Source organism: Pseudorca crassidens, chromosome 3 (genome assembly GCF_039906515.1).
Source record: "Pseudorca crassidens isolate mPseCra1 chromosome 3, mPseCra1.hap1, whole genome shotgun sequence".
In the NCBI taxonomy this organism is placed as follows: Eukaryota; Metazoa; Chordata; class Mammalia; order Artiodactyla; family Delphinidae; genus Pseudorca; species Pseudorca crassidens.
In genome coordinates this window covers 20724522-20745535 of record NC_090298.1, presented here as the reverse complement: position 1 = coordinate 20745535, position 21014 = coordinate 20724522, and the positions used below count along the sequence as shown (strand labels likewise).

The window sequence follows — 21014 nt, the reverse complement described above, 5'->3', positions numbered from 1 at the left end:
CACTTCCTTCAAAAATCCAAGAAAATACCATTGACCTTCAGTAGAAAACTATGAAAATGCAAATTTTTGTCACATGGATTTGGAGAACAGCTGTGTAAAGTCCTGACTCCAAATATATTATAAGTACACTTAGAACACCATAAATGTAATCTAGAGTCTACATATATACTCTAGTCATAATCTGCCTAAAGAGTTTGTCTGGATTATCTAGATGTTATGAACATTGGAATTAATTAGATTTTCTATTACTTCACATTAAATATTTTAAAACATCCTTTCAATTTAACCATTATATATAAAACTCTGCTGATATAAATCTCTTAATCAAATAAACCAGTTGAAAATCAACAGCTAATCACAAACTGATACAGAATTTAAAGTTAGGTTGCAGAAGCAGTAAGACAGAAGGCGTGAAAAAACTGGAAGTATAACATTCAAGAAAATAGAATTCCTTTTTCGATGTAAATAAATGGAGGGTGTATTTGTAGGCAAAGAAAGTTAAAATTGATTTCATGTTTTTGCTAAATAGAGAATCACAGAAAATTAAACATCAAAAAACAATAACATTTTTAGAGATAATGTATTTGGATTTAGTAGAATAGATCATTTCTCAAATGTGGGAGAAGTATAAACTGATGAAACAATTCTGATACATTTTTTCCTTGTAAAAATTTTAATAGAAAATTTCCAACTGCAGTTCTCAAAAGCATTGTTCAGAGATTATTATTTAATATTTACTTCACTAAATCCCAAGGACTTTTGGCAATCACCTTAATATAAAGCCCTTTTATATATTTTGAACTTTATTAAATAGCTTCTAATAGTTCTTGGGACTTGGGATCATCTTGGATTGTTTCTAAATTTAGAATTTAATCTATTCATAAAATCGTATTCTAGAACAGATGTTAATTATTTTTATAGTTAATTAGTGGAGAGAGAGAAAAAAGAGCATACTTACTCCTTTGTGATTAGATATGCCCTTTACACAAAACAAATCTGTTATGTGAAAATGAATTTAAATATCAAACACGAGCATTTGTAAAGTGTCTGCATTTATTATAATCTGATACACTGTAGCATTATCTATTGCATGTATGAAAATACACCTGTTGGCTAAATAAAATATGTTGTTGAATTCAAAGTTTACCTACAATACACTATATATATATTATTTTCATCTAAATTATATATGAATGTTTCTTTAAGAGGTCATTATTAAAGCCAAAAATCATTGAAGTCTTCCATGAAAACCAGTGCTTTTGCTCCTCCTTCTGGTACTGTGCAGAACTAAGCTGAATTTGGATACTTCAGGTACTTCTGTGGTGCAAGTCACAGCTACAGATGCCGATGACCCTTCCTATGGGAACAGCGCCAGAGTCATTTACAGCATACTTCAAGGGCAGCCATATTTCTCTGTGGAACCTGAAACAGGTCAGGAATCATGAATCAGTGTTTGTTCATTTAGTAGTCTTTATGATATTTATAAGTAAAAAATAAATAAATAAATAAAGGGCTTCCCTGGTGGCACAGTGGTTGAGAGTGCGCCTGCCGATGCAGGGGACACAGGGCCACAACAGTGAGAGGTCCGTGTACTGCAAAAAAAAAAAAAAAAAAAAAAAAAAAAAAGGTGGGAAAATAACAAAATCCTAACATTAATACTCACAGAAGAATGATGATGCCACAGTTAAAGATTTAAGAACTCAGAGTTGAATGATCGAGCGAGCTAATGGGAATATACCTGCTTTTATGTTTTTGCATCTGGGTTTAGGGCAGTAGACAGTGCATACGATATTCTTTAGGAAATAGAAAAACAACACAAATCATCAAATATTTACATAGAATCATTTTTACAATTTCTAGACAATAAAAATTAATAGCAAAAGCGTTTTCATCTTTCAAAAACCACTACTATTTTGGATTTACAATTGTGAGCTTAATCAACTAATAATTGAGATTTTAATGAGCATAATAAAAGTTTTTCCATTTTCTTCAAGGTATCATCAGGACTGCTTTACCAAACATGAACAGAGAAAACAGGGAGCAATATCAAGTGGTAATCCAGGCCAAAGACATGGGTGGCCAGATGGGAGGCTTATCAGGGACCACCACGGTCAACATCACGCTGACAGACGTCAATGACAATCCACCACGCTTCCCCCAGAGTAAGCTGTCTTTAATGGTGTTTCTGCAGGGCAAAAGCTTTAGAGTAAAAACAGAAAAGAGGAGAAAAAGCAATTGTCAATCATTTCATTTAAAACAGACCAAAACTGTGCTACAAAAATGAAGAAAAAAAATAGATGTATATGCTGATGAATTCACTGTTATCAAAAGATAGAAGTTAAATATTTCAAACATAGTTCATTCAGAGACAGAGGGATCTATGATCACAAAACCACTCTCTCTCTCTCTCTCTCTCTCTCTCTCTCTCTCTCTCTCTCTATATATATATATATATATACACATGCAAGTTTACATATGTACTGTCTCTCTCTCTCTCTATATATATATACATATATATAGTCTATCATCTAAGAACTATTTCTGTCAACAAAGGAAATGTTTTATTAAAATAAAAACTAAATTATACTTCTACAATGAATGTGTTTATTTCTACTTAGAATTTAATAAGGAAGATTCTAACCCAAGGGTAAAATTTTTCAATAAAATAACTAAGTTGCCATATTGTTAGAACTTAGCCAGAAAGAACTACATAGGGGGAACCTTACAAACTAATCAGACTTCCATTTAATATCACTGTGTCAGACTTGCATGTAATATCTGTGTTTGGAATGGCAGTCATACTAAAGCATTTTGTATTTTTGATTTATTTATAGATTTATTTTGTGGTTTAGAATGAAAACTTCAAATTCTCAAAATAAGTCAAGAAGAGGTTAAGAACCATTAGCTTCTGACCATATAATTACATTTATTTATTCTCCTTTCTTATACAAATTTGGTAGACATGCAGCTAGAGAGGATGATATTGGGTCTCAATGGACACCGCCAAGACTCAGCCAATTTCCTGCTAATCTAAAAGACCCTTTACTTCAAGATGGAATCTCACGTTGTTAGGAAATGTGGCATAAAACACAGGCTTTAGTATGATCTGTGTTTTTAATTTTTAACATTTGCTGTGTATTAACTTCTAAATTGATCCCCCAATTTTAGTTTATTTGTTTTTTGCCTTAAATAACTTTGTGATAAAGTATTAAAGTGTAAAAAGCAATAGCTTTTCGTGATATTTATATCTTTATACTAAAGACCATTACACAGAAAGAATTACAGTCTAAGAATTCACTGTATTATTTTGACTCTTTAAAAGCATTTCACCTCTTTTCTTGTACTATTTTTATCTAACTTTATTAATAGTGCATGATTTTAGTTGAATTGTTTAAAATCACATGTGTGGAAAGATTACAAAATTCAGAGAGAATATTCTTGAGTGGACTAATCATATGCTTATGTGTTTTTATGATATTTTGTTAGATATTTAAGGTACATGCTCCTCAGGATTGCTACTGTGGTGTTTGGCCCAAAACACAGAGAAGGGTGTTTGCTTATGCTGTTTTCAAATTATCAAGTTTCAACTTCAGGTTACCTTTAGCATCAGCAGGGAAAGGCAAACCAATAATAAATCTTTATAGTTCTTTTAGAACAGGTCTAAAGACATGCCTCGTTGCACTACAATTTAAATTTCACATTTTATATGTATTTCTAACCACCTCTTAGCATGATCCTGTTACCAGGAGAATGGACATGCAAATATAGGAGAACAAACTGTTAAGTGGTTGCATAATCCACAATGAGCAAAAATATTTGTGAAAAAAGTATTTTATGAGTAATAAATGACCATTAAGAGGATTATTATAGTTTAAATTCTCAGGAACATATATACATGTGTCCAAAATACAGTCCATTTAAAAATTATGCATTTGATAAGCAAATTAATAGATTCTAATTAAATGGAAAAACTAGACATTTGAAAGATGAAAATATCTGATAAAAATTCATTTTATCATTTTTCTTCTACTGTAACACCTTTATTAATTCATTCACTAATTACTTTCTTTTCTTTTGTTAAGTCAGAATTTGTGGTTGGTATCTGGTAGGCACATTACACAAGCCTGACATAATAATAATAGTAATAATAATTAAAAAAAGAAACAGCAATAGCATAACATGTTTTCTGAATGGCGTTTTTATGTCACCCTGTATCAGTTATTTACTGACCTACTTTATTTTATCAAAACAACTCATTGAGGTCAGTATTCTGATCTCCATTCTACAGATGAGAAAACGAACATTATAGACATTAAGGCCAACTGCAAGTAATAGCAGAGGTGGTTTGAAGTCCATGACCAACTCCAGATGTACAACACAATATATTATGAGAAGTTTTAGAGCATCCTGTATCTTGTCTCATTATTGTTTAATTATAGATGGAAACATAATTTATGGATCTTTGTTTTCTCAATTATCTTTTCTCCTATGAACATTTGCAACCATATCTTACTGTTGGGAACACTCAGTCATGGCAATTAAAATGTTACTTATAGTCTAAGTCACCTAACATGCGGAAAACTAGTTTTTAATTTCTCATATTATTTCATTAAATAACCGAGGTTTGGAGGGAGTTCCACAGTTTATGAAGACCTTCATATGTAGCATATCACTGAAACTTGCAACTAACTCGTGTAGACTCATTGTTATTATCCTTATACCCAATATACGGAAGAAGTAAAGGAGGTTCAGAGTGGAAATAATAAAGAAGACAAACTAGTACTGTCTAATAGAAATATGCAAAACAAAAATGTGTGCCACAATAGTAATTGTAAATTTTCTATCAGCCATATTAAAAAAATAAAATAAGCAGGAGAGACATTTATTTTAATCATATATTTTAACCCAATATTATCCTTTAAACATATCATCAATATAAAACTTATTCAGATGTTTTACATTCTCTTGTTCCATAATTCTTTGAAATATCCTCTTTCATTAAGTATTTTCCAGTTACATCAAGGCTCAAGTCAGACTAATGACACTTCTAGTCAGTAGCTGCATGAGGGTTAGTGACTTGGCTAGTGGCTGCCATATGGGACAGTTCAGGACAGACTGTGGAGTCATCCTCTTGAATCCCAATGCTGTCTTCTTCACTTAGTAGCTTTTTCACCTTGCTCCATTGAACTGACCTTTTAGTAGAAAGGTGCCATTTCAGTGCCTTTCAGTAAAACTGGATAGCAGTGCCTACCCCATGGAGTGGTAAGACTAAATATTTTAAAGCAGGGTCCCCAACCCCCTACCAGTGCGCAGCCTGTTAGGAACCAGGCCGCACAGCAAGAGGTGAGCATTGGGTGAGCGAGAAAAGCTTCATTTGCCACCCCCCACCGCTCCCCATCGCTCGCATGACTGCCTCAACCATCCCCCCGACTCCATCCATGGAAAAATCGTCTTCCATGAAACCGGTCCCTGGTGCCAAAAAGGTTGGAGACCGCTGATTTAAGTTATATGAAACGCTTGACTCAGTGGCTGGCACTAGTGTATTTATGTGCTCAGTAATATTGATTTGTGCAAGTACTGCTGTATTATTATTATTTTTCAATATTATAAAAGTAGAGTCAAAACTTAACCTTTCATACAGATTGATCCAAATTCCACATTTCCCAATATGGTACATCTGTGGAAGATAAAAATCTCCATCATTTGGAGGGGACAAAGACAAGTGAAAGCCCACATGTCCTCCTTCATTGTTTAGCTTATTTATTGTGTGGGTCTATAACAATCATTCTCAATCAGGGACAGTTTTGTCCCCCAAAGGACATTTAGCAAGGTCTTAAGACATGTCTGTTTGTCTCAACTGGTGGGTACTACTGGCATCTATTGGGTGTAAGCAAGGATGCTGCTAACCATCCCTACAGTTCACATGACAAAGAATTACCTGGCCCAAAATGTCATCAGAGGTGAGGTTGAGAAACTTTGATATTATCTGAGGAACTGTTCAAGAGAAATCAGAAATTTTTTTATCTAAAAATATTTATTGAGAACACTCTTGCACCAAACATTATTTTAGAAAAAAGACATATGAATATTGTTAAAAAAAAAAACAACTTTTTTTTGTCCCTATGACCTTTCATTAAAGCAGGGGAGGCAGATGATACATAAGAAAACAATTCTATACATACAAGGTATTGGCTCAGTTCTGGTTAAAAAGAGGAACACAAGTGTTCCAAGGAAAAGGATAAGGGAAGGACTTGCTCAAGAAGGGATACTAAATCCAAACACTGCAAGATGGAATAGGCTCACCATACAAAGAGATGGGAAAAGTCCTTCAAGCAGAGGGAACAGAATATGGGAAACCCTGAGTTGGAAGTTGAATGATGTTGAATAGAAGTTGAATATCAAGAAATGAAGACCAGAGTGGTTGGATCTTACCAAACAACAAGGAGGTTAGTGGGAGATTAGATCAGGGAGCCCTACACTCACAGGAACATTGGCAATAGTCAATTATTGTTGGGATTAACAAACGCATAACTGTGTGCCTAAGTTACCATCATACTCTTGTGATTTTAGAGGTATATAAATATGTGAACATTAATAGGACATGTACACCTTAGTATGATTCTAAAAGAGAGGTAATGGATTAGAAGGCTGGGGTGCACCTGAAAACTGAGTTCCAAAAGTCTTTTAGGTTCTTTTGCTCCAGATATTAAATTGTATTTTCACTACCAAAACAATATCTCTGTTGAAATTATTTCAGAATCCTGGATTATTTCAAGTGACTTTAATTTTAAAAACAATTAGTGAAGACAAAAATCTATTGTTTACCTTCCACTGATAAGCACTGTGCTTGCAATTAAGCCCATGAAGGTTAATAAGTTTTGTTACCAGAAGGGGCTACTTTTCAGGGCCCAAGAATGGGCTCTTGTCTAACACTCTGAAATGAATTGTCCGAGGAGACACACATACCGACAAAGCAAAAGACTTTATTGGGAAGGGGCATCCGGGCGGAGAGCAGCAGGGTAAGGGAACCCAGGAGAACTGCTCTGCCATGTGGCTCGCTGTCTCAGGTTTCATGGTAGTGGGGTTAGCTTTCCCGGTTGCCTCTGATCAATCATCTTGCTTGTGCCCATATTTGCTCTGACTCAGGGTACTTCCTGGTGGTGCGCGCATCTCAACAAAGATGGGTGTTAGTATGAGGGTTTCTGGAAGGTTGGCGGGACATATTATGGGCTGGCATCTCCTCCCTCCTTTTGGCCCCTCTTGAATTCTCCCATTTAGTTTTCAGTGGCAGCACCTTGTTCCTTACTGAGATCTCCTGTTGTGAAACAACCAATGCAAGCAGTTATTATTGTGCCTGGCCAGGGCGGGCACTTTCCATCAACAGTTCCCTAACATCTTGATTCCTGATTACAAGTGGCTTACTGTCGAGGAGGGGAGAGAATATTTCAATATGAAATGACATGTCTGACAGAATTTAATGGGTGTATGGAAGAGCAGCACTTTTCCAAATACGGGGAAGGAGGATTGAGTGCATCTTTTGCAGTGAAAGGTTTTCTGGAGAATTTCTCTTTTGATATAAATCCTTTCTTCAGACTACTAAAAGCAATAAGGGCAGGAAAGGAAGGAGAGTTCATGAAGTTGGGAATTAGCAAAATTACCAATGTAGGATATGCAAAGGGCATATTCTGTGCAGGTAAAAAAAAAATGGTAAAGGACTGCTTCAAAGCGGTCGTGAGGGTTATCTTTGGTGATGCCTTTAATGTTTGCTTTTCTATTTTTTATCTATTTTTGTAACTTGATACAAGAAAACCAGAATAACAAAGGATAGAAAAGGACAAATGAGACAATTGCTTCGAAGTCAGATAAAATGAGTGCTGAATAGCAAAATGGGGGTAATTGTGGATGATCTTTCCCAATTGGTTTTAGTAGAAATCATTTCAAAGAAGCTGGAGGGTAGTAAATTGAGGAATAAAAGAAAGTCAGGAAGACGATCAAAGAAATAATGCCTGCACTTTAAGAAGCTGAGGTGAACAAGAAAATGAAATAGAAAAGGAATATATTGTAATAGTTAAAAATAAATCCTGGATTAAGGGTGGTTCAGTAGATAATTTTGAGAGCCTCCTTTGTCCAGGCTCAAAGCAGGAATTAGGGCTTCAGTGGCCAACCAAGGACATGGACTACTGGAGGAAGGTGTAGAAGATAAAGTGATAATCACATGAATACATAATATGATGTCTGGCAATGGGGTAAGTGCATGCAGAATAGAAAGCAGAATAAAGGACTAGAGAATGACAGGGGTGCTATTTTAGGAAGCATGAATAGGGGAGACTTCTCGAAGGAGACCTGAATAATTTTAAAAACTGAAAATGCATAAAATTAGACAATTCAGCTCCTCTAGACATCAGTTTCTATATGTACAGTACTTAGAATGCTACAATTAAGAAATAAGGTCATATATAAAATGTTTTCAGTAGTAACTGTAACATATAAAGGTTCTCCATACACAAGGGTTTTTCTCCCCTTCGTTCTTCCTTCTCAAGGAGTATGACCAGTGTTTCAAATCTTGTCTTTATTGCTCTGATGCTGTGCTGCTATTCATTAATGGCCCACAAGAGATGAAAAAAAGTGCCTTAAGCCAGGAGATACCTATAATCTCGGCGATGTACCTCATATGAACAAATGAACATCCATGGATGAGGACTCCAGAGCAAATGTTCCTGCTCTCCAAGCAGTCAGTGTTCAATGGTCCTTGAATTTCACTATGTTTCATTGTGCTAACAGAGACAAAAGTTATACTCCATCACCTGTATTCTATCCACCTGGTATTCTCACTTGAATATTTTAGTCTCTTTTACGTCACATCCTTCCTTCTTTCCCTAACATCAGAAAAACAAAATAGGCTCCATGGAAAAGGTCTATGAAGAGATTAAATTACTGGAACCTGATCATTGTAGGGCTTGGCAAAAACACCCGGAACAATGGAATTTGTGCCCAAATGGCCTTTTAAAAAAGTGGCTCTGGAAAAATGCTATGATACTAATTTTCATCTAGACAAGAATCAGTGATTAAGGAATAGCTGATCTGCAGAGATGAGCACTGAATAGCAGCTCCCAACATCTTTGTCTTAATACAGAAGAGAATGTTGTACGGTAAGACTCTCTCAAATCCGTTCCTAAAAAAGAAGAAAAGAAAAAGAAAGACAAAACAAAAAATAGACATCAGAAAGGAAGGTCCAGGCCTAGAAGAAAAGAGTTTACGAAAGCGGTTATGTCGATGGTCAGGGTCCCAGTCAACCAGCTGGTGCCTAGGACTTGGCTCTAGTACTTGGATGGGACAGTTACTAGGACTCAAGAAGAAAGAAAGACTAAACATCTGAGATCAGGTAAAAAATTCCAACCCACAAAAAGAGCCAACTCTAGAATATAGTTTGAGAAGACCACAGCTTGTTATTCAAATGTAGCTGCTCTCCCACACATTGTATCACAGAAAAGAGAGAGGAGATTATTTTTCTCATCCTACTTAACAGTGAGTATGGCCTCCAGAGAAATCCAGCTCTCATAGAACCATGCCCCTGATCTACTTAGTACTGAGTCACAAACATGTTTGCAGACAGCTTAGGTGGACAAGTGGAAGTCAGGAAGCAGTAATGAACACATTTACATAATAGCTGAGCTGGGATTTCATGAGGAGAGAAAATTTATAAACTGCTAAAAAATATAATATGATTGAGTGGTGGTCTTATTTGTATTTATTTATCTTTGACCTCTTAAGATGTTTCAGAATATTATGTATATAGGTAATCAATATCAAATTTATGAGAATTTGATATGATATTTATTATGCAAGATTACAGATCTAGCCCAAGTGCACTCAAAAGAGTGAAGTTATTGCTGCTTACTATATCTTTTCGCAATGACTTATTGAGAATGGTAACAAAAATCCGTTTTTCATCATTTGGTTGTCAGTTCCGAAAATTAACACAGAATTTCTCACTTATAGGAAAGTATTTTTTTAAGATAAATTATAGATGATGGGCACTTGGGTGTACAAATAAATTAAATGAGACTCTAATTTCCTGAGTATTTTGATGTCAACACTTTATATTTCCATCAAATTATATTTAAAGATTATACACAAATATAGCTAATTCAGATGCCATACTATGCAATTGTAGAATCACTCAGTGCCTAGGTTTGTTTGTTTGTTTTAACTGCATGACCTTTATTGGCTACTAACTTTATTTAGCTCATTAAATTACATAAATATGGATTGTCTGATTTGCCCACATTTAAATAAAATAAAGCAACAGTATAAAAATAATAGTAACAGGCACAGTGTTACAGCATGGACTAAACACGGTAAAATATAAAATTAACTCAATCTTCATACCTGTATAATTATAATATAACATATATTTATTTACCCCTTTATATTAGTTCAAGAAAAACTGAAACATGAAACTTAAATCACTTGTTTATGATTCTACAGTTGGAAAAGAAATAACAGCCAGGTTGAGGATACAGGTTCGATGATTCAAAAATCTGTGCTTCTAACCACTACACCAAGAAAGAAATTAGTACATCAAAGACTCTCTTTATCTTCCCTGGTACATCTTGCCTTTAGTTAATTCAGTGATTCACTACTTGTATATAGATTACAGGAACAACTTTAAGTAGGACATACTGAATTCTTACAATGTCCATGCATTTTCATACAAACCCGGGAAAATCAAAGCTTTATTTGTTAGTGCTTTTGCATTACCCAAGGACCAAACATGAGTGACTGCTTTGCTGGGATCCTTATGCTGCTTGGCAGATAGATAAGTTTACATGAAACAAGGTCATTCAAGGAGATGTCTATATGATGTACGCAGGGATTTAAGACACGTACTTTCTGTGAGCTGTGAGACTACCATTATCCCTGCCTGGTACAAGGGAGGTTTGATTTAATAAGTGCTGATTTTCGCTTTGTAAATAGAGTCAACCTTGCTTCTACTGGGAATTCTAAGGTAATGTAGGCCCCAGGCTGATCTGCATATTTTAAAATTATCAAGCACATTTCAAGTAGAGAAACAGTCAGGTATGTCCCAAGGAAGATGCTTTAGCCTGAGAAAGAAGGGAATGAAATTAAAGATGTCTCTTTTCTCCCTTTTTTAATCTAAAGAAAATGAATATTCTTATATTCAAAGGCACTGTTCTACAATTTACATAGGTTAGATATAGCTCTGATTTTTACCGTGATCACAAAAATAGCCTCAAATATTTGTAGGATTTTTCCCCATGGTCCTAGTACTTAGAATTTGTAAGAATTATAAAGAAAGAATATTACTGAAGCATTCTTTGATTTTTTAAACACTGATTGAAGCCGTACTATGTGGAAGGATGTATGATAGGAAATAATAATAAAGTAATAATTTTATAGAGAGAAATAAAAAACAGAATACATACATAAATGGTTTGCCGTTTGAAAGATTATAAAACACAACACCTCTCTCTCTCTCTGTCTCTCTCACACACACATACACACACACAAATAAACATATATACACTTTTATTTTATTATATTGTAGTTTCCCTCACACATAGTCTCCTTCACTCTTTTGCTTGCTTTTATATATAGGTGGAGTTTGTATATAGGTTGCATAAATGTAAGTATATATGCACATGTATGTACATATACACATATATATGCACATATGCATGTAAACTTATATACACACATATAACTGGAGAATGATATAATAACATTCACACTATAATTGTCAATTAAAGCCTAAATCATAAAATGATCAACACTTCAGAGGTAAGGGGACCAAGAAAGAGAAAAACATTTAAGTGTTTTCCAGGCAGGAAAACAGGCATTGAGGGGGAGAGCATTTTTGTTAGGGAGGACGGAATGAACACAGGTGACATTCAGAGAAATGCGTGTGATTTGGTGTGGCTGGATCCCAGGGCTTGAAGCAGGTGTTGTGAGAGATGAGAATGGAAATGTAGCAGAGTCAGCATCATGAAAAGGGTTGGATACAAAAATAAAATGCTACATATATTATGTAAGGGAGTATTTTTTAGGAGAGCACCAGGCACAGTTCTTCATTTTGTCTAATTATTCTGGCAGCAACGAAGCACATTGCTTGGATCGGAAGAGCAAAGGTTGATGAGAGTCTGAACTGAAGCTGAGGAGAGGAGGGATTTGAGATATAGTTAAGTAGTTGAGCCGTAGGACGTAGTAATTAGGTCGATAAAAGGTTCGAGGGAGAAAGAGAGCAAAAGATACTTTCTAGTTTTCTACCAGAAGAGCTTGTTTGAAGAGAGACAGGGATTTCAGTTTGATTCGAACGTTTTAAATTAAGATTCTTGCAGAAAGATAGTGGTTTTAAATACCTAGGAGACGGTGAACTATGTTGATCTGATGTACACAACACGATATATAAGTGAGAACAGTCATGATGATCTCAGCTAAGCTAAACGTTTAGAGTGACATAACTGAGGAAATGTACGATTCCCAAGTATGATGAAATATATACTTCTCTAAGAAAAATAGAAATTATACAAAAATCCACTTGGAGCTCTCCAGTTATTCCCATGGAAAGTTGCCTTAGACTAAACGATTTAGCATTTTTGCATCAGGGGATTCGAAGTCCCTTTGTGTTATGGTATCCTCTAGAACACACTTGGAAAATACCCCTGGGTAAGTATAGAGAGAGATATATAGAAACAGAACTAGCTGTGCAAATATATTTAGACTCAGTTAAGCCGCTGTTACAGAGTTTTTAGTAAGCCTACAATTCCAGGGAAGACGCATTGCAGAGACTGAGTACCTAGTACAATGTAATATGTTTATGAATGACTCTAAGGTTATCTTAACCTCCCCTGATTCTATATACTTTTTATGTTCTTACACATTGCAATTGCGTGTATTTATTGATGCCAGTTAACTTGGAGACAATTTCAAAGAAATGAATCACGATGGATTCCCTAGTCTCTGGGAATCAATGGCAGCTTCTCTAAAAGCTTTGTCCTCTTGCTTTCTTCAATGGTATGAACAGGAAACTAAGACATCTTGCAGCATCTCATTTTGCTCTAATTTAACTTAAATGCCCAAAGCTAAGTTGGTGATCATGTCTCCAGTGCTCACAGAATAGGTTTCTGCCTCTCCTCTGGTGGGAGTCTTCAATTCCAAACCCTCAATCCTCCGTCAGTCTCTGGTGTGACTTTCAGCTCTCCGCTCCTTTTCCTAAATGCCCATTTAGCATTGCATAATTTCCTTAACTGCTCTGCAGTTTCCTCTCAGGAGCTTTATCTTGTTTTTAATTTCTTCCTGTTAAGCTCATTAAAAAACATCTTTTAAACATTATACAATGGAATGGTTTATAAACGTGCATAATTGTGTCATTTTTCTTAGAGCAAGTGTTGTTTGAGATTATTATGCAGCGTAGAGATGTGACAATAAGATTACACACAAAGCAAATAAAAAAAATTAAACTAATGTTAAATTATTTTGTTATTCACATATGTGGTGCTTTTTTTCTCACAACTCTGGAAAAGTAGAGAGTTAATGTAAATGTGAATAGAAACAAGGACAGGGAACAAAGGAAAGAGTCCAATTATATTTCCTGGAAACTTACTGTTTTTTATCAACAAAACAAAACGGCAGCTATCTGTTGTAAAGCTTCCAAAGCTATGTTTGCCCTCTTAGCTCTCCCATTTGTTTTCTGGCATCTATTTTGTTGTTCCTGAGGAAGTCACGCTGTCACATCTCTTACTGTGCCCATCTTATGCCTTTCCTCCAAAGTCTCTTACATTGAGCTGTCAGTTACTTCTGTTTCCAGTACACAAATCTGCAGTGTTTTTAATACTCAAGTGCAAAGGTCCTATTGATCAAATTTTTGGTGGAAAAAGTGACCTGGAATACTTAATCTTGAATCAAAAAAAAAAAACAAAAACAAAAGAAAACAAATGCATTAAAATTGTTTTAAGTCTTTAATAATGAATATTTAGATGTTATGTGAGGTTGTCGTTAATAGTCTCAGAATACACTTACTTAAGTAGTCTTATCTTTTGGCCAGTCCTTAGGAAGTATTCTTTGCAATATTACCATTTAGATTTTTATTTCTAATACAATTTTTCATAGGTGATATGGAAATGGCAATTACCTTTCTCCTCCTTGCATTTGTGCCTTGCACTTAAGTCGATAACCAAACCAAGAATAAACCAACTGGGAAGAAATATTTATCTGCCCTAAACATTAAAAGAGAAGCAAATGATTCAATCAGACACCTGGGAATGAATTTCAAACAACTATAAATTGGAATTGACAGGAAAGCATACCACATAATTAAAGCTTCATCAACTGTAAGATAAAAAATAAGGAGCATACAAATAGACGTCTTTAAGGAAACATGACACGTAAGATGGGTGACAGGTGCTACTTTGCCTTTGTCAGTGTGTGCAGTACAATCTGTCTCCTTTCTGGATCCCCTCCCCCTACATGGTAAACACCCTTGCATGCTCTTAATGAAAGCAATTTCACTTTGCTTGACAAACTAAGATACTTGTGTTCAACAGACGAGTCTTGGAAAAAAATTTAAAAGCATGGATGAATAGCTCTTTCATACCTTTAAAATATAGAAATGCAGTTTTTAAACTTTGAAGTAAACCCAGTAAATCTCATCCCTGAATAGGTTTCTGAGCATAAACGCAGTTCCAGAGAAAGCATTATCCAATTATATATCTTGGGCACTGAATAAATATTTATTGGATGACTTAACTACTGAAGTTACCATATAATCAAAACGATCATGAATATGTGTGTTCTATATGTGTATACAACATATATACTTTAATATAGCTATCTGAATTATTTAACAGAAGAACTAAATCTATGCTATTTTGATGAATGACCTCAATCTTAATCATTGCTGTTCTGCAAAGTATGGAACTCCTTGAAAACACTTTTATTAGTATTTCAAGGAAAAATAAATATACTTTTGTGCATGTATATACACACACTCACTATGTGTGTGTGTGTGTGTGTGTGTGTGTGTGTATCCCTTATCTATAAAATGATTTAGGCTTATTATAATGTGAATCAATGGAGCATGATCCCTTCCCTGGTAAACCTCAGAAAGTACTGAAAATTAACATGGATAATGCTTACTGTCATCAAAATGATATAAACTTTGTGATGGAGATCGTCTCTGCGCCAACCAAGAAATAAAATGAAGTAATAAGTGATTTTGGATCCTTGACCAGAACTATTATGACAAGTTCAAAGCAGACAGATTTTCAGAATCTAAGCCTGTGTCTAGAAATCCAAGTAATCTCATAAAAGTCCAAGCTAAAAATAAAAAGTGGGAGAACAAATTCCCAGAGAATACTCCCAGTGAAATCTATGTACAGTAAAATTAATGAAACCAAAAAACTGGTTTTTTTTTCTTTTGTTCTCTCTCTCTCCATGTTAAAAAGATCCATGATACAGAAACTTTTTACCATAACCTGATAATCTCCAATAATATCAGGTCAATTTTCTATTTAATTTTTTAAAAAGTAATTTGCTTCAGGGAATTCCCTGGTGGTCCAGTGGTTAGGACTCGGTGCTTTCACTGCCGAGGGCGTGGGTTCAGTCCCTGGTCGGCAAACTAAGATCCCGTGTGCTGTGTACCCTGGCCAAAAAAAAAATAATAATAATAATAATAATAATAAATAATTTTCTTCAAAGTATTAAATTCATAGATAAAATTTTTAAATGAAAACTCAGCCACCCATTCCATTCTTCCTCACCCATAGCTCTAATCATCACAGAAGACAACTTTAAACTCTTACTCTTTTTAGTTCATCTAGGTTAAGCTGTAATTCTCTAAGTAATATTTTCTTGTTATTTTTAAAACATGTTTTACATTTCATTATTCATGAAAATGGAGTTCAGTGGCATCTCAGTCTATGCTCCCCTTAATATAATTATGATAACACTTTTAAAAATTGGTTTTCTTAGAAAATTTAATTGTTATAAAATTTCTTTTATATCCACCATTCTAAGCCTTCCTCTCTGTCTTTCTGTCCCAACGGTATTCTCACTGAAGCACTAAATGTATTTAAGAACCGTTTAACTGTCTTAAGAAAAAGCTCTACAATTTTTAAAATACACTTTTCAAAGTACTATACTATTACCTGTAAAAGTTTGATCTTTAGTCCAAAAATGTATACAAAAGCATACACTGGCTCTCAAAAGTCTTAGAGGAGAAAAGCCAGACATTTTATTTCCAATGTAATGATTTCAACTACTGACTATTAAAGATCCTCTTTAGCCAAGTTGTATTTCTGAGATGTTACAGGTTTGTGCTTTAGATGTGCAGTGGATACAGCTGTTCAAAATTTGTTAGTGAAAAACTCTATAGCACTTAGCTTCATTTTGGCAACATTCAGAGTTGCAAACCTAGATTCCTCAGTATTCCCCTTCCAGTATGGGCTGGCTAATCTCTATAGCTCAAAAAAATCTGCCATCCCAGACATTTCTTTTTCACTTTTGTAACTTGGATACGTAGCTCTGTAGATATCCTGTATTCCTGTATCTTGATTTAGCCCATTATTTTCCTGGAATACATTCATTAGTTTCTTTTAAAAAGCCCAAAGGCAGAGAAATTTGCTGAGTCTAAAATTATCTTTATTGGGCTATCATACTTGATTAATATGGTGCCTATAGTGAATATTCAAGGTTCAAAATAACATCATCAAATTTTGATGACATTGTTCAATATCTTTCTAGGATCAGAGGTTACCTTGAAAGGTCCATTGACATTTTGATCCGTGCCTTTTATTTTTTCCAACTACACAATTATATATTAATTTTTAATTGTGTGTACTTCCTTCCATTGTCCTCTAGTTCACCAATTCTGTCCTTTGGTGATTTTAATTTTCTGTTTAACCCATCCATTATTTTTTAACTGTTTTCACTTCAACTATTATATTGTTAATATCTATGTTTTGTATTTGGCTTCATATCAATATAGCCAGCCACTTTTCATTGTCTAGTAAAAATATTATAACTTTTACTCCTTAAAACATAATGAATATATTTTTTAAATATTCTTCATGTGATGACTCCACATTAGTTGTTTTGTTGATATGATTCAGCTAAAGTGCTTAATTTGTTTTGTTTTGTGCTTTTGAATTTTATTTTATTGTTGCTTTTCAGTGTTTTGTTTTCCTGCTGACACTCACTTATATTTCCTTTTGTTGTTATTATGTATATATATATATATATATATTTAATTAATTACTAATCATTGAAATTTGTGAGACCTGAAGTTGAATTTTACTTTATATTTTTAAATAAATCTTTATTGGAATATAATTGCTTCACAATACTGTGTTAGTTTCTGTTGCACAACAAAGCGAATCAGCCACATGCATACACATATCCCCATCTCCCCTCCCTCTTGAGCCTCCCTCCCACCCACCCTATCCCACACCTACAGGCTCAATGACCCCACCTACAGGGTCATTGCAAAGCACCGAGCTGATCTCCCTGTGCTCTGCTGCTGCTTCCCATAGCTAACTATTTTACATTCAATAGAGTATACATGTCGATGCTACTCTCACCTTGCCCCAGGTTCCCCCTCCCACACCGTGTCCACAAGTCCATTCTCTACGTCTACATTTTTATTCCTGCCCTGCAACTAGGTTCATCAGTACTTTTCTTTTTTAGATTCCATATATATGCATTAGTATACAGTATTTATTTTTCTCTTTCTGACTAACTTCGCTCTGTATGATAGGCTCTAGGTCCATCCACCTCACTACAAATAACTCCATTTTGTATCTTTTTATGGCTGAGTAATATTCTATTATATATATGCCACATCTTCTTTATCCATTCATCTGTTGATGGACATTTAGGTTGCTTCCATGTCCTTGGCTCTTGTAAAAAGAGCTGCAGTGAACACTGTGGTACATGTCTCTTTTTGAATTATGGTTTTCTCAGAGTATATGCCCAGTAGTGGGATTGCTTTGTCATATGGTAGTTTTAATTTTAGTTTTTTAAGGAACATCCATACTATTTTCCATAGTGGTTGTATCAATTTACATTCCCACCAACAGTGCAGGAGGGTTCCCTTTTCACCACACACTTTCCAGCATTTATTCTTTCTAGATATTTCGATAATGGCCATTCAGACTGGCACAAGGTGATACCTCACTGTAGATTTGATTTGCATTTCTCTAAAAATTAGTGACGTTGAGCATCTTTACATGTGCCTTTTGGCCATCTGTACGTCTTCTTTGGTGAAATGTCTGTTTAGGCCTTCCACCCATTTTTTAAATGGGTTGTTTGTTTTTTTGATATTGAGCTCCATGAGCTGTTTGTATATTTTGGAGATTAATCCTTTGTCTGTTATTTCATTTGTAAATATTTTCTCCCATTCTGACTGTTGTCTTTTTGCCTTGTTTATGATTTCCTTTGCTTTGCAAAAGATTTTAAGTTTAATTAAGTCCCATTTGTTTATTTTTGTTTTTATTTTCCTTACTCTAGGAGGTGGGTCAAAAAAGATCTTGCTGTGGTTTATGTCAAAGAGTGTTTTTGTTATGTTTTCCTCTAAGAGTTCTACAGTGTCTGGTCTTACATTTAGGTCTTTAATCTATTTGGAGTTTATTTTTGTGTATGGTGTTAGGGAGTGTTCTAATTTAATTCTTTCACATGTAGCTGTCCAGTTTTCCCAGCACCACTTATTGAAAAGGCTGTCTTTTCTCCATTGTATGTTCTTGCCTCCTTTGTCATAAATTAGGTGACCATGTGTGCATAGGTTTATCTCTGGGCATTCTATCCTGTACCATTGATCTATATTTCTGTTTTTGTGCCAGTACCATACTGTCTTGAATACTGTAACTTTGTGGTATAGTTTGAAGTCAGGGAGCCTGATTCCTCCACCTCCATTTTTCTTTCTCAATATTGCTTTGGCTATTCGGGGTCTTTAGTGTTTCCATACAAATTGTAAAATTTTTTGTTCTAATTCTGTGAAGAAAGCCATTGGTAGTTTGATAGGGGTTGCACTAATTCTTTAGATTGCTTTGGGTAGCATAGTCATTTTTGCAATATTGATTCTTCCAATCCAAGAACATGGTATATTTCTCCATCTGCTATGTCATCTTTGATTTCTTTCATCAGTGTTTTATCGTTTTCTGAGAACAAGTCTTTCACCTCCTTAGGTAGGATTATTCCTAGGTATTTTATTCTTTTTGTTGCAATAGTAAATAAGAGTGTTTCCTTAATTTCTCTTTCTGATTTTTCATTGTTGGTGTATAGGAATGCCAGAGATTTCTGTGCATTAATTTTGTATCCTTACCAAATTCATTGATTAGTTCGAGGAGTTTCTGGTGTCATCTTTAGGACTTTCTATGTATAGTATCATGTCATCTGCAAACAGTGACAGTTTTACTTCTTCTTTTACAATTCGTATGCCTTTTATTTATTTTTCTCCTCTGATTGCTGTGGCTAGAACTTCTAAAACTATGTTGAATAAGAGTGGCAAGAGTGGACATCCTTGTCTTCTTCCTGATCTAAGTAGAAATGCTTTCAGTTTTTCACCCTTGAGTGTGATGCTTGCTGTGTGTTTGAAATATATGGCTTTTATTCTATTGAGGCAGGTTCCCTCTAGGCCCATTTTCTGGAGAGTTTTTATCATAAATTGGTGTTCAATTTTGTCAAAAGCTTTTTCTGCATCTATTGAGTTGATCATATGTTTTTTTCCCCTTAATTTGTTAATGTGGTGTATCACATTGATTGATTTGCATATATTGAAGAATCCTTGCATCCCTGGGATAAATCCCACTTGATCATGGTGTATGATCCTTTTAATGTACTATTGGATTCTGTTTGCTAGTATTTTGTTGAGGATTTTTGCATCTATCTTCATCAGTGATATTGGTCTAAATTTTCTTTTTTGTGATTCTTTTTCTGGTTTGGGGATCAGGGTGGTGGTGGCTTTGTAGAATGAATTTGGGAGTGCTTTTCCCTCTGCAATTTTTTGGAAGAGTTTGAGAAGGATTGGTGTTAGATCTTCTCTAAATATTTGATAGAATTCACCTGTTAAGTCATCTGGTCCTGGAATTTTGTTTCTTGGAAGATTTTAATCACAGTTTCAATTTCATTACTTGTAATAGGTCTGTTTATATTTTCTAATTCTTCCTGGTTCAGTCTTGGAAAATTGTACCTTTCCAAGAATTTGTCCATTTCTTCATGATTGTCCATTTTTTTGACATATAGTTGTTTGTAGTAGTCTCTTATAATCCTTTGTATTTCTGCAGTGTCAGTTGTGATTTCTCTTTTTTCACTTCTAATTTTATTGATTTGCATTCTCTCCCTTTTTTCTTGATGAGTCTGGGTAAGGGTTTATCAATTTTGTTTATCTTCTCAAAAACCAGCTTTTAATTTTATTGATCTTTGCTGTTGTTTTTTCTTCATTTCTATTTCATTTATTTCTGCTCTGACCTTTATGATTTCTTTCCTTCTGCTGACTTTGGGTTTTCTTTGTTCCTGTTTCTCTAGTTGTTTTAAGTTATGGTTAGATTGTTTATTTGAGATTTTTCTTGTTTCTTGATGTGAGATTGAATTGCTACAAACTACCCTCTTAGAACTGCTTTTCCTGATTCCCATAAGTTTTGCATTGTTGTGTTTTTGTTGTCAATTTTTTCTATGTATTTTTTTATTTCTTCTTTGATTTCTTCAGTGATCTCTTGGTTATTTAGTAGCACACTGTTTAGCTTCCATGTATTTGTGGGGGTTTCTAGTTTTTTTCCTGTAATTGATTTCCAATCTCATAGCATTGTGGTCAGAAAAGATTCTTGATATGATTTCAATTTTCTTAAATTTTCCAAGGCTTGACTGTGACCCAAGATGTGATCTATCCTGGAGAATGTTCCATGTGCACTTGACAAGAAAGTGTATTCTGCCACTTTTGGGTGGAATGTTCTATAAATATCAATTAAATCTATCTGTTCTATTGTATCATTTAAAGCTTGTGT

At 34.6% G+C, this 21014-nt stretch overlaps 1 protein-coding gene across 3 annotated transcripts in view; it reads left to right on the top strand.

Moving 5' to 3' along the window:
* Window positions 1–21014, top strand: part of CDH10 (cadherin 10) — a 190576-nt gene that overhangs the window by 135767 nt on the left and 33795 nt on the right. For 2 of the 3 annotated variants that reach the window (XM_067730434.1, XM_067730433.1), the window contains exons 4-5: window positions 1312–1431; window positions 1995–2162. In XM_067730434.1, the coding sequence (XP_067586535.1) occupies window positions 1312–1431; window positions 1995–2162 (288 nt within the window). Of the gene's footprint in view, window positions 1–1285; window positions 1432–1994; window positions 2163–21014 lie in introns of all 3 variants that reach the window. The other variant, XM_067730435.1, reaches the window with a different exon arrangement.